This window comes from Macrotis lagotis, chromosome X (genome assembly GCF_037893015.1).
Source record: "Macrotis lagotis isolate mMagLag1 chromosome X, bilby.v1.9.chrom.fasta, whole genome shotgun sequence".
Lineage (NCBI taxonomy): Eukaryota > Metazoa > Chordata > Mammalia > Peramelemorphia > Peramelidae > Macrotis > Macrotis lagotis.
The window spans coordinates 247,768,632-247,782,125 of NC_133666.1; the positions used below are offsets into that span (position 1 = coordinate 247,768,632).

The following is a 13,494-nucleotide window of genomic DNA, read 5'->3' on the forward strand; positions in this document are numbered from 1 at the left end:
CTCCTTCTGCATTAGTAAATTTCAGCTATAAACTAAATTTAGTCTTGGAATACTCTTAACAATCTCAAATTTGAAATAACAGTGCTTAATAAACAAATATTATTGACTTAAGTAGTTGTGCAAGAAAACCCCATTTAGAGCACTTTCCTATATCATTAATTCAATTACAATGAGGACCAAATCATGTGGTACCTATGTGGAGAGAGTATATTTCTCTATAGAGAAAATGTTAAAGGCCATAGAGAAAAAAATTATGAGGCAAACAGTAGCATCATAACAAATTTTAATTTTTCCTCCTAGCTTCTGTAACAGGAATATAACATAGCTCTCTAATTATGAAATGTATCTGCTTAGTCCTAGATACAATTCCATTTTTTAAAGATATCAGTCATTTATAATTACAAAAAAAAGAAAAACACTTTGGCAAAACTAAACAAGATACCAAAAAAGACTGACAGTTATAAGCAGTATTCCACCGACAACTTAAGTCCCTCATCTATGCAAAGAAGTGGAAGACATACCATTACTTATATACCTTATTTGGGACAAACTTTGGTCATTATGTTTCAAAGAACTCAATTTCAATTGTTTCACTGTTGGCTTTTTCCATTGTGTATATTATTTTCCCAGGTCTGCTTAGTTCATTCTGTATCAATTCTCATAATAATTATATCTAAAATGTATACAGTGTAATGTAGGGTTTACAAAATGCTTTACATCTTAACCAATTTGCTATACTTTCCCATACTTCTCTGCACCCATCACATTTGTTGTGTCCTTAGTATAGTACTATTGCATAGTATTAGACATTCTCCAGTTCATGGCTATCTACTTTTTCTGGTTTCTAGATCTCTTCAAATAATATATGTTCTTAATAAACAATTTTACTCCATCTACTCCCATTCACATATCTCCTTAATCTCTCCTTTTTCTTTTGAATAAAGAATACTCATCATTTCTAGAGTCATGTTCCAGTTAATGGTCTCATGGAAAGTCAAATTGATCTCTTTACTTTAGGATCTCTGGTTCCCTTGTCATCTATTTTGTGTAGTCATTTGAGGTCATGGATTTTATTATTGACTCCTTTCTTAAATGTTACATCCTGTGAATTTCTGACTATTCCCAAAGCTACTCTCCTAACCACATTTTTAGATGACATTTCCTTCCCAGCCCCCTGTAGACCTATCATATCATGCTTTGGAGGTCACACAGCTACTATGTCCTTATAGTTTCCAGGTCTCTCCTTGAGGGGGGAAAGTCTCATCCTTATTGCTCAAAATCTTCAGTGGACTTTCTTCTCTTTCTTCTTTGTGCAACAGCCTACCACTTTCCAATTGGGATACCATTCCCTTTTCATTATCCATGCTTTTATTTACATGGAAAACTTTTTTTCCATAAAAAAATGTCCTTAAGCTGTGAACTCACCCAACTTTTCTGGAGAGAAATTTGGAACTATGCCCAAAGGGCAACAAAAATGCACATACCCTTTGATTCAGCAATACCAGGGTCTATACCCTGAAGAGATGATGAAAAAGGGTAAAAATATCACTTGTACAAAAATATTCATAGCAGCCCTGTTTGTGGTGGCAAAGAACTGGAAATCAAGTAAATGTCCTTCCATTGGGGAATGGCTTAGCAAACTGTGGTATATGTATGTCATGGAACACTATTGTTCTATTAGAAACCAGGAGGGATGGGAATTCAGGGAAGCCTGGAGGGATTTGCATGAACTGATGCTGAGTGAGATGAGCAGAACCAAAAAAACACTGTACACCCATGGGGTGTACAACATGGGGGTGATGATCAAACTTGATAGACTCGTTCATTCCATCAGTGTGACAATCAGGGACAATTTTGGGCTGTCTGCAATGGAGAATACCATCTGTACTCAGATAAAGAACCATGGAGTTTGAACAAAGTCCAATTTAGGAAAAAAAACTGATATCTTATTGTCTGATCTTGTTATCTCTTATACTTTATGTTTCTTCTTTAAGGATATGATTTCTCTCATCACACTCAATTTGGATCAACGTACAGCATGGAAACAATGTAAAGACTGACAAATTGCTTTCTGTGGGGGATGGGAGGAGGGAAGTAAGATTAGGGGGAACATTGTAAAACTCAAAATAAATAAAATCTTTAATTAAAAAAAATTTTTTAATGTCCTTAGTGTCCTATGGAACAGATATGCTCCTCAATCCCTTTACTTTCTATTCTAGGAGAGAAACAAGACTACCTTTTGAACACAGATAACAGTTCCCCAGTTATGACAAAAACACAAACATTGCAGACCACTGAAAAATTCTTTCTCATTTTTTTCCTCATTCTGGGGGAGAGATAGTATCTCATCTATTTTTTTTAATCCACCAGAAAGCCCCTTCATAAATGTGTACTGAACTAAACATAATTTTAATTAATTTCTAGAAAAATTTTTTCCCAGAGAAAAAGAAAGCAGAGAGGAAAAAAATGTCCCTCCCTTCTTTAACTGAATAAACATACATACATATCTTCCCTTACAGTTTTTATTTGAAATCATATTATTACCATTTGGTATTTGAATGACGCAAGTATTTTTAGAAAGTAATTACCTTTTCAGGAGTTTAAAGGTAAAAAATATTTCAGACTAGATCACTTTAGAACATATAAATTAATAGATTTGAAAGAAATTAATGTTTTAATTAGAATCTTCAAAGAAAATTCTTTGTCACTATCATAAAGATCACTGATGTTTTAGGAAATATAACTTTTTTCCTCAGAGAAATTAGTCTGTTTTTAAATTGTCACATGAGATGTACTTTTCTTAAGAGGTGATATTGACTTCTAGTATATTAAAATTCTTTTTTTCCTTTTAAAGGACTATTTGCCACATTATCCCATTTATATTTCTTCAAAATGATAAATTCATTCAATTAAATAAGCACTAATCAAGCACTTGTATAACAAGGTATAACAATGGATAAAGCATTGAGCTTGCTATTAGGAAGATCACAGTTAGCTTCAAGATTACTTCCTAGCTATGTGACCCTGGACAAGACACTTCACCCTGTTTGCTTTAGTTTCCTCATCTATCAAATGAACTGAAGACAGAAATGGCAAACCACTCTAATATCTTTACCAAGAAACCCCCAAATAGAGGTCATAAAGACTTCAACATGACTCAAATGACTGAACAACAACATTGCCTAACAACTGCTATGCAAGTTGTGTTGGACAAGAATAAATCTCATGTGGCTTTATCAAGAAACATGTTTTCCCAAACTTCTTAAATGAATTCAGAAGCTAGAACATTCCTAGACAACTTTTTTTTGTTTTTTGTTACTATTAATAACAGTAGCAGCAAAGAACAGAAAAGATTTATTAACCTATTGATGTCAGGAGTCTAGCTGGCTAAGTAAAACCTTCCTCCTCTCCTGAAATTTACCTTGATCATGGAATGGAAGCATGATACTTTCTGAACTTGTCTACCAGTATTACAATCCCAAATCTGAATTTGTTAAGGAAATGCAAAGAAGTTTCCAAACTCAATTTCCTTTTTACTATGAGATGTCTACCCTATAATTGTTTTAAATACTAAAAGATTTTCCTTTTTTGCCATAATTTAATTTTTTTAATTTTAGAATTTTCAATACTATAGAAGTAACCTCACATACATTTATTTCATTTAATAGAGAGTGGCAGGGGTGTGATCTGAAACAATATATTTAGACATATTATTTTTAAACCCTTTTTTCAAATGCTAAGTAAGAGATGTCAATATTATTTGCTTAAAAGGGAAAAAATAGGGGCAGCTAGGTGGCGTAGTGGATAAAGCACCGGCCTTGGAGTTAGGAGTACCTGGGCTCAAATCCGGTCTCAGACACTTAATAATTACCTAGCTGTGTGGCCTTGGGCAAGCCACTTAACCCCATTTGCCTTGCAAAAACCTAAAAAAAAAAAAAGGAGAAAAAATAAAAAGACATTCATTTATTTCTCCAGTCATATACCATGAATGAAATTAATATATAATGGATGTCCAAGAACGATGTACCTTCTTCCAAGAATTCTCTTCTGTTCTAATTCCAAATCTTCTAGTTTTATATATGGAGGGTGATAATTAAAGAGAGAAAAGTCAAACTCCTTTCCTCATCAATTCTATTACTTAAAGGTAAATACTCACAAATTCATTCCTGGGCAGCTGCAAATGTCCCCTGAGATAAAGAACAAGGACTGAAGAGGTTGTAACAATTTCTGGATTCATTAAGAACTCAAAGCCTAAGTTTTCGATGTTTATCAGAGAAAGTTTCCAGGCTTCTCTCATGCTTTTAGTCAAGAAATGATCTCCATAATAAAATCAGCATGTATTCCCAGAAATTTTTACCATGTTGTCCCAAGTATATCCTAGAGATATAAAGAAGAACTTGGACAACTCCTTCCTTCTCTTTTTTTTTTTTGTTTTTCTTTGTTTTTTTAACTCCTTCCTTCACTTGCCTAATCTTACACCTCACACTCACCATCTTTGTTGGGATAAAATGGTACCCAGACAACCATTTCTTTGAGGGAATAATATGCTTTCCTGGAAGAAGGATCACCTGGGGATTCTTTCTTCAATAAATAGGACTGGGCCTTTTTTTGGATAAAAGCCTGGGGATACCCATATCCTTCTGCAGAAAACATGCTTATCCTTGAGCCTTACCCTTGAGCCTTATCCTTGAGAGAAACAGATGGAATATGTTAATCTTACCTATACACATAAAATGAATAATCTTAAAAGAATTTCAGATTTATTTATAGCAATGTATTAATATAGGAATTTTCACTTTCTCAATTCATGATTTAATATTCATCAGACAAAGCAATAAAAGCAAATTATATACCACCAGGATCATCCCTAACATTTACCTTGACTGTGGAATGAAAGCATGATACTTTCTGAACTTGTCTGCCAGTATCACAATCCCAAATCTGAATTTGTTAAGGAAATACAAAATAGTTTCTGAATACAATTCTGTCTTTACTATGAGATGTCTATCTTGTTAATTGCTTAAAATAATAAAAGTTTCTTCTTTTTGCTATGATTGAAGTTTTTAACTAAAATTTTTAATTCTATAGAAGTAACCTCAAATACATTATTAATTCATCTAGTACAGTGGCAGGGGTATGATCTGCAACAATATATTTAGATGCAATTATTTTTTAAACTTTATTTTAATTAACAAGCATTTATGTTCTCTTCTGATCTCCCCCATAAAAAACAAATAAAACATATCTTCATATCAGCTCTATTCAAAAACGTATCGCTCATTCTGCATCTCTTGTCCATGAGGAATTATCACCAAATTACTTGCAATAGCCAAAAGAACATCTGATCCAGAATTATAAAAAATACATATATCACACAATTGTAGATTTGAAGTCAGAAAGCATTTTGGAATCTATCAGAATTATCTACTCCTTCATGCTGAAGACTAGGAAATGGAGGCCAAGAGAGATAAAAACAGATCCCTAGGTCACAAAGGTACTAAGAGGCAGAGCCAGAATCTGAACATATACTCTTGGGATTCCAAATTCAGTTCTCTTTCCACTACAAAAAAAAAAAAAAAAAGCATAACTCTATACTACCAAATAATTATTATAATTAATTAAACCAAGAAGGTCCATTCAAGTGCTGTCTCTAAAATACACTGGCTTTGTTATTGATAATCACATAATTTCTTAGAATTCTAAGCCAGAGATTCTCAAACTTTTTGGTTTCAGATCCCCTTTACAGTCTTAAAAATTACTGAAGATTCCAAAAAAGTTTGTTTTATGTGGGCTACATATATTGATATTAACCATATTAAGAAATTAAAACTGATAAAATTTCAAAATATTTATTAATTCATTAATAATGATGAATCTATTACAACTTAATCTATTTTTATAAAAAATAACTATTTTTTGAAATAGTGAGAATAGCACTGTATTACATACTTTTCAAATTTCTTTAATATCTGGCTTTACAAGACAACTGAATTTTCATATCTGCTTCTAATTCAAACTACTACATTGTGCTGTTGTGGTTGAAGTATACAAAGAAAATCTGGCCACATAGATTTGTAGAGATTTGTAATGGGGAAAAAAAGAATATTTTAATAAGCAAAGATGTATATAGTTTTTGAGTTCTCACATTTTGAGAGCCCATGTGCTCTATGATCTTTCTCACACTCTAAGTTGCAGAGAAAATAGGTAGGGCATGTTTTGTAATCCAGAAGTTTCCAAAATCATTGAAATCACGGGACAAAACTTGATTCTAAGGGGGGGCAGTTAAGGTGATGCAAACTCACTTAGTTGTGTGACCTTGGGCAAGTCACTTAACTCCCCAAAAATCAACAAATAAAAAAAGAATTGATTCCTATTTCTGTATTTCATTATGTAAAAGACCTTCTTATGATAAAAAATGTAAATCCTGGCTTGTAGACTATATATAGACATCAGAAAGCAGTGTTTTTTTTGCCACATTCCTGAGAAATAATTTTTTTTATTTCTCCTATTACTCCATACTGGAACATACATACATACATACATACATACATACATCTATACATGATTAAGCAAATAGTCAATTTTCTACATATGTATATATGGAAAGAAAGAGCCCACACATGAATTAAAAATATAAAGGAATCTTAACTAATTAACCTCCATAAGTAGTTTGTGATAATTATGTCTAAAGTAGTCTACAATTTAATTTTGAACTATTCTTGAATTATACATTAAATTAATATAATAAAGAGATTGCAATAGATGTTTAATCTATTAGAAGAACCTTTAATAAAGGTTCTTTATTCACATGCTTAGTTTATATAAATATATATATATTTATTGATAAACAAAGGAATTGATCCTATTGTTTATAAATGAGTCTTATTTACTTATTAAAGGAGGTCAAATTATACTGATACCTAAAAATCATAATAAAAGAAATTAATTCAAGTGGCAATATTTATACATATATATGTGCATATATACACACATGTATGGAAATACATATTCATATATGTGCATACACAAATATATATATATACATATACTTTTTAAAGGTAATAATATTACTTTCAAAGTATTTTTTAACTCATTTGACCATCCCCTTCAGTTGAATCAATGAGGTTTTGTAGTATCAAATGCTGTCTTTTTTTTTCCAAGGTTTTTGCAAGGCAAACGGGGTTAAATGGCTTGCCCAAGGCCACACAGCTAGGTAATTATTAAGTGTCTGAGACCAGATTGGAACCCAGGTACTCCTGACTCCAGGGCCAGTGCTTTATCCACTACACCACCTAGCCACTCCGTCAAATGCTGTCTTTCTTTAAAAAATTTCTATCCTAAAGATTAGAATATGAATAATTACTATTAGATTCTATATTTTAAAAACATTTTCAAAAAATGGGGGGGGTTGTAAGGCAATGGGTTTAAGTGGCTTGTTCAAAACACACAGCTAGGTAATTATTAAGTGACTGAGGCCTATTTGAACTCAGGTACTCCTGACTCCAGGGCTGGTGCTCTATCCACTGTGCCACCTAGCCGCCCCTCAAAAATTTTTTAAACTTAAGATTTTAGCTTTTCTGGGAATGCTCTCTCATTTTTTTCCAAGGGAAAAAAAAAGCCCTAGAGTACAGAAGAAAGATAGCCTGGAATATTAGTGAGAATACTAGTTGAAGTCAAAGGACCTAAAGAGGGGTTTTGACTCGACTCCTTCCTCCATCTATGTCCTCAGAAAAATCACTTCCCTGCTCTTGGCCTCAGTTTCCTCATTTGTAAATGAGAAAGGCTGGACTAGATTAATAATCTATAGGCATTTATTAAATGCCTATTCTGGGCCAAGCACTAGGGAGAAGCAGTCCCTGTATTCAAGGAGTTTATTTTCTTATTTAGATGATACCAAAGTTCCCTTCTAGCACTAATATGAGATGATAAGTCTTTGTCCTTGGAAATAGCATCTCTTATTTTCCTCACCGAAGAGATTTCTTTCAAGCAGGAATATCCATATCTGCCAAAAATTAAAGTTTTCCTTATGATGGTCTATTAATGATAGGCTTTATTTCTGAAACTAATAGCAAAAACTTAAATTTGATTGCCATTCAATTCATCTTTATTTCCTTGAAGTTAAAAGAAATCCAAATAACAATACTAAAAATTCTAGCACAAAAGCCTTGAAAGAAAAATCTCACCTTCCTTTATTTAAATTTTAAGTAAAAGAGTTTAAATGAAATAGATCATCTTTAGGAAGTTTTTGTTAACATGATAACTTGTTAGTTCTAGTCTACATTTCACAAGATAAACAACTATTCATGTGAGGTTTTATTGCTTTTTAAAAGATAAATGCAGTGGAAGAGTATCAGCCTGGAACATCAGATGACTTGGATTCAGGTTCTGCCCCTGGGGCTTCTAGTTATTAAAAACAGCTAGAAACCACACTCATACTTTGAGTTTCATTTTCCAAATTCATTAGATATAAATAACAAGATTTTGCCTTCCTAACTTACAAGGACTACAGTGAAGGTCAAATGACATTTAAAAACTATAAAATTTAAACTATTATAATTGTCTCACAGAAATTTCATATAATACTATGGGTTTAAATTCTGTTCTCTAGAAACTCAAAATTAAATTATCATGTCCTTGGTCTTCCTACATTTTCCATTCCCAGTAAAACATTCCTTTTCCTTAGGATTTAAGGATACAATAACAGTCCTATCAGCAGAAGCTGTTAAGATCAGTTGATTTTTATCTTCATAAGAATCCAGGGAAGGAAATGAAGTTATAGCTGTTATTTTTTGTGTATGTCCAAGGAGCTCAAAAATCTTTTCTCCTGTCTGAAAAAATAAAATAATGTTAATAATAATCATCTATTAAATAATTTTATGTAACAATACTAAGAGGAATCACCACTATTTATTTCAATTCTCTTCATTATAATAGAAATTTACCAAGTAATTAAAACAACAATTAAGAATAGCTAACAGCAACTCTTAGCTACTTTCTAATGGAAGAACACTGCATCTTTACATACCTGTTGGACAATATAAAAATTGTGTCATTTCTATGAATCATTTGTGAATCTCAAGTTATCTACAATCTAATTCCAGTCTCATGGACTTGGGTATCTGCTATATTAAATAACTGATAACTTTTAAAAATCCTCCCATTACAACACCATTAACATAATGCCAAAATTAACCTAAGTTTCTGTGCACTTGCTGATATATTTCAAGTAGATCATGTGAACAAACTCCATCAAAAACACTTCAAGTATCTGTAATTTTACTGATGTTGGTACTTCTTACCTGAAACATATTACAACCCCTATACAACTGATTACATCAAGAACTGTTATGGTCCAAAGTACACCACCATTTGGCATACCTGATGATGATGGTGGAAAGATATGCTTTGTTAGCAACATGTCATCATGTATTAATAAATCAATATGCCCAGAAGATCAAACCTTTATTTTCTCAATTATTTCATCTGTCATTCCCCATATCCCTTATAAATAGTCTTTCTGACTAGGTAAGACATGCCAAAAGAAGTTTCTGGGGCACAGCCTTCAAGAATTGAAACCTTGGGGGACAGTTAGGTGGAGCAGTGGATAGAGCACTGGCCCTGGAGTCAGGAGGACCTGATTCAAATTCGACCTCAGACACTTAATAATTACCTAGCTGTGTGACCTTAGGCAAGTCACTTAACCCCACTGCCTTGCAAATCTCTTCCCCCAAAAAAAGAATGGAAACCTCACTACAACATTGAAAATAATTAAATACTGCTTTTAAATAAGGTCAAAATGTGGGTAATATGTGTCACTAATAACATTCTACTTTAAGAATATACCCAATAAGTTTAGCCTCTTTCCCTCACAGTTTGAAATGGACAACACTTATATGAAATATGTCTCCAAGATTTTAAAAAAAAAAAAAGGTGGTCTGCTCACAGGCCTGGTGGAAAAGCAGTCACACAAGTAACCATAAATCAATAGTCATAAAGACTGGTCAGAAAGGATTTAAATGAACAAAACTTCCAATAATAATAATAATACTCAACTTTGTCAAACTAGCAGCACTCAGTGACATCAGATATAGCACCATTCTGACTTTGTAAATCAACACAATGGAAAAAAATATCTTCAAGATTACAATAAAGGAAACTACTTCTAGATTTCAATATGTTACATTTAAAAATTCTATTAGAAAAAAATTTCAGAAGTTAGAATAAGTTAGACAATTAAAATATCAACCTTATACTAATAATGTTGAGGCAGCTACATGTTGCCGGCTTGCTCTCAGCAATCACTATAAATCTTGCTTATAAAAAGTAATGCATACACTTGCAAAGTCTCTATACATTTTATTATTTTATATTGTTCTATACTGCTTTTCAAAAGGTTTGTCAATTTCATTTCATGTTTTCCAAAAAGTCAAATGTAAAACATTCCAAGAACTCATCTATATTTCATTTTCATAAACAGTAATACAAAGTTTGACTTCTTATACTTTTTGTATTTCTTTTATATTAGGAGAAAGAATATATAGAGTAGCATGTGTGAATAGTCTTCATGGAGTCACGAAGATCTGACTTTAAATTCTGCCTCTGACACATTGACTCTTTGATCATAAATAAGTACCTAATATTTCTTTTGAAGACTTTTCGTAACTATAAGACACAGAGAAACTGCTGTATTAGTGAATAGTGTTTGTTCCTGGGGAGTTTTCTACTCTAATATAATCAACAATGTGGGAAAATGTTTGAGTTATTTTTCCCTGTGTATTTTATCAGAATTTATTTGTTCTGATTAAGTACAAAAATATCAATAGTTTAATATCTGATTGCAGAGAAGTATATAGTGCATATAATTTTTATATATATTTAGTTCCATTGTTATTATAAATTCCCTTTAAAATGAGCACACACCTGGGCATTCCATAAAAACACAATTCCATCATCTCCAGCAGATGCGAATCTGTTGAGGAAAGAGAAAAAGTGAAGAGATTCATAAGTGATAAGTACAAAGGATATATCTATTATGATATAATTGCTAGAGTTACTAAGCCTCCTCAATCCCTATTAATGATATTTTGATTCACTAACATTCTCAAGTACAGATAAAATTCCATTATAACTAATTGTCTAATAGTAGAATAAATATGGTTATAATGAACACATTACTAAAAATATAAAACAAAAGTTGGACTAGGTCCCTTTGTGCTCTAGAATTCTATTATTCTATGAAATCTGTCTGCAATGAGATGAAACTGAACCAATGCCCAGTTCTTCTGTTATGAATTAATTTCCCAAAAGGGGAAAGAAGTAGTGTCTGAGTAAATGCATTATTTCTATTCATTTTATAGAAAGATTTAAAAAATCTAATTGTATGAAGCCATTCCTACTCCTTTACTCCTGGACCTTTGGAGGTATTGCTGTTTTCTTGGAATAATAGAGGGGTTTAAAAGGTTAGTAGAAAACTATGAGTAATTGTGAAAAAAGCTAGAAGTGCTCAGTCCCCTCCAATTGATAAGCTTCATAAAGGATTCAATATTTTCTTTCAATGACAAAGAATATCTGGTATGTGAACAGAGTCTATGGAAATAATCTGTTGTATAGGACTACTAGTTATAAAATGAATGAAAAAAGGATTTAATTAAGTACTTAATACTCACTAAGCACTGGGGATACAATACTAAAGCAAAAGTTAACACAGTCCAGGTCCTCAAGGAGTTTCCATTCTAATAGAGAGTAGGAAGTGATGACAGCTGGAGTTTGTAGTATAGAAAATGATGGACAAGGTAAATGGGAGAATTATAAGGGAAAAGACTAATACTTCAAGGTACAAGAAATTATTGGTTTGGGTATTTATTTGATTGTGATTCTAGAACAGGAATGGAAGGAGAGGAGGCATATATAAATGTTCTATCTCCCCTAACACACAGCAAAGAGCTCTGTTCACAGTAGGTATTTAAAATGATTTCTTCAACTGAACCACTGAGATGACCAGGTTTATTGCATTATCCAGTTTTCTATAGAAGAATTCATCATTGTGTTCTTTTGCTGAAAGCACATCTGGGGGTGAAGGAAAACAAGTCAAAAGTATAGCGAAACGGGACTAGGAAAGTTACAATTTGGTAGACTGCAGAGCAAGAAGAGAACCTGTTTACATTAATGGGCCAAGTAAGATGCAAGAGTACAACGGTGAGAGTTTAGGTCATGAGAAGGTTAAGGTAATTTTAATGATACAAAATCTGGTTTTAAACAAATCAAAATGGCAGGGCAGCTCTTATAGATTTAGTCATGAGCCCCCAATGTTGTCTCACATATTAGAAGATGAGGGTGAAGGGGTGAGGTTTTTGCCTTTCTTTATACTCAGAGCTTAGAACAGTGCTTGGCTAGTGGTAAGCAATTATCAAATATGAGTTGATGATGCAGAATTTTTTTTATAATGATATTTTTACTTACATTAACAAAATCAACAAACTTCACCACTTCAGTCTTAGATCTGTGATATCTTTAGTGTGGATAATCCATCAAACAACAAGCATTTGTTAACATAACATTTACTATGTGCTAGGTAGACACTATACTTAGCTAAAATACAAGAAAAGGCAGTTAACAGCCCTTGCTTGCTCTTCAAGTTTATATTCTTTTTTTTAAGTGTTTTTTTTTTGTTTGTTTGTTTTTTTGGCAAGGCAATGGGGTTAAGTGGCTTGCCCAAGGTAGGTAATTATTAAATGTCTGAGGCCGGATTTGAACTCAGGTACTCCTGACTCCAGGGCCAGTGCTCTATACACTGCACCACCTAGCTGCCCCTCAAGTTTATATTCTAATGGGGGAGTCAGCGTGTAAATAAATAAGTAAATTAAAGACACACAGAGAGAAGATAGAAGATAACTTTCCTCACCACTTACTCTCCATCAGTCCCTGCTATATGGCTTTGCACTTTCTATGCTAATGCTATCCATGATTATAACTTATGACCTTATCTCTGAATACAATCAATGGGTTTTTTTCTATTCATCAATTTCCTATACTCCTTCCACCTTCCTAATAGTTCTCTCTCTTTGTCTGTCTCTCCTTTCTTGGCACTTTTTCCAATACCTGACTGATAAAGAAACTATTCTCAGTCAACTTCTCTCTACAAATTCTCTTCCTTAACAATTCCATTCATTTCCATTTTCAACTATTACTCCTATACAAATGTTTATTAAATCTATACTTCCTATCTGACCCCTCTCCCAAGCATCAAATCTTCTACCTATTTGTCTGAAACACACCTCAAATTTAATATGACCAAAATTGAACTTGTATTTTCCCTAAAATCCTCTCCTCCTTTTGACTATATTGCAGTGTAACTATTTAATCTCTCATGTTACAAATCTTAGAGTCATCTTTAGTTTCTTCTTCCTATCCCTATTCCTGTCTTTGACAATTCCTATTAAGTCCAAAATTTTATTGTTCTGATTTCATCAATATCACCCACATGTGTTTTTTTCT

The 13,494-nt window shown here is 32.6% G+C and overlaps 1 protein-coding gene across 3 annotated transcripts in view; it reads right to left on the reverse strand.

The window, feature by feature from the left end:
* WDR41 (WD repeat domain 41) overlaps window positions 1–13,494 on the reverse strand; it is a 69,803-nt gene that overhangs the window by 32,716 nt on the left and 23,593 nt on the right. The window contains exons 3-5 of one of the 3 annotated variants that reach the window (XM_074202148.1): window positions 10,921–10,969; window positions 8,697–8,828; window positions 3,422–3,484 (exon numbers count right to left, since the gene is read on the reverse strand). In XM_074202148.1, the coding sequence (XP_074058249.1) occupies window positions 3,422–3,484; window positions 8,697–8,828; window positions 10,921–10,969 (244 nt within the window). Of the gene's footprint in view, window positions 1–3,421; window positions 3,485–4,878; window positions 4,942–8,696; window positions 8,829–10,920; window positions 10,970–13,494 lie in introns of all 3 variants that reach the window. The other 2 variants (XM_074202147.1, XM_074202149.1) reach the window with 2 other exon arrangements.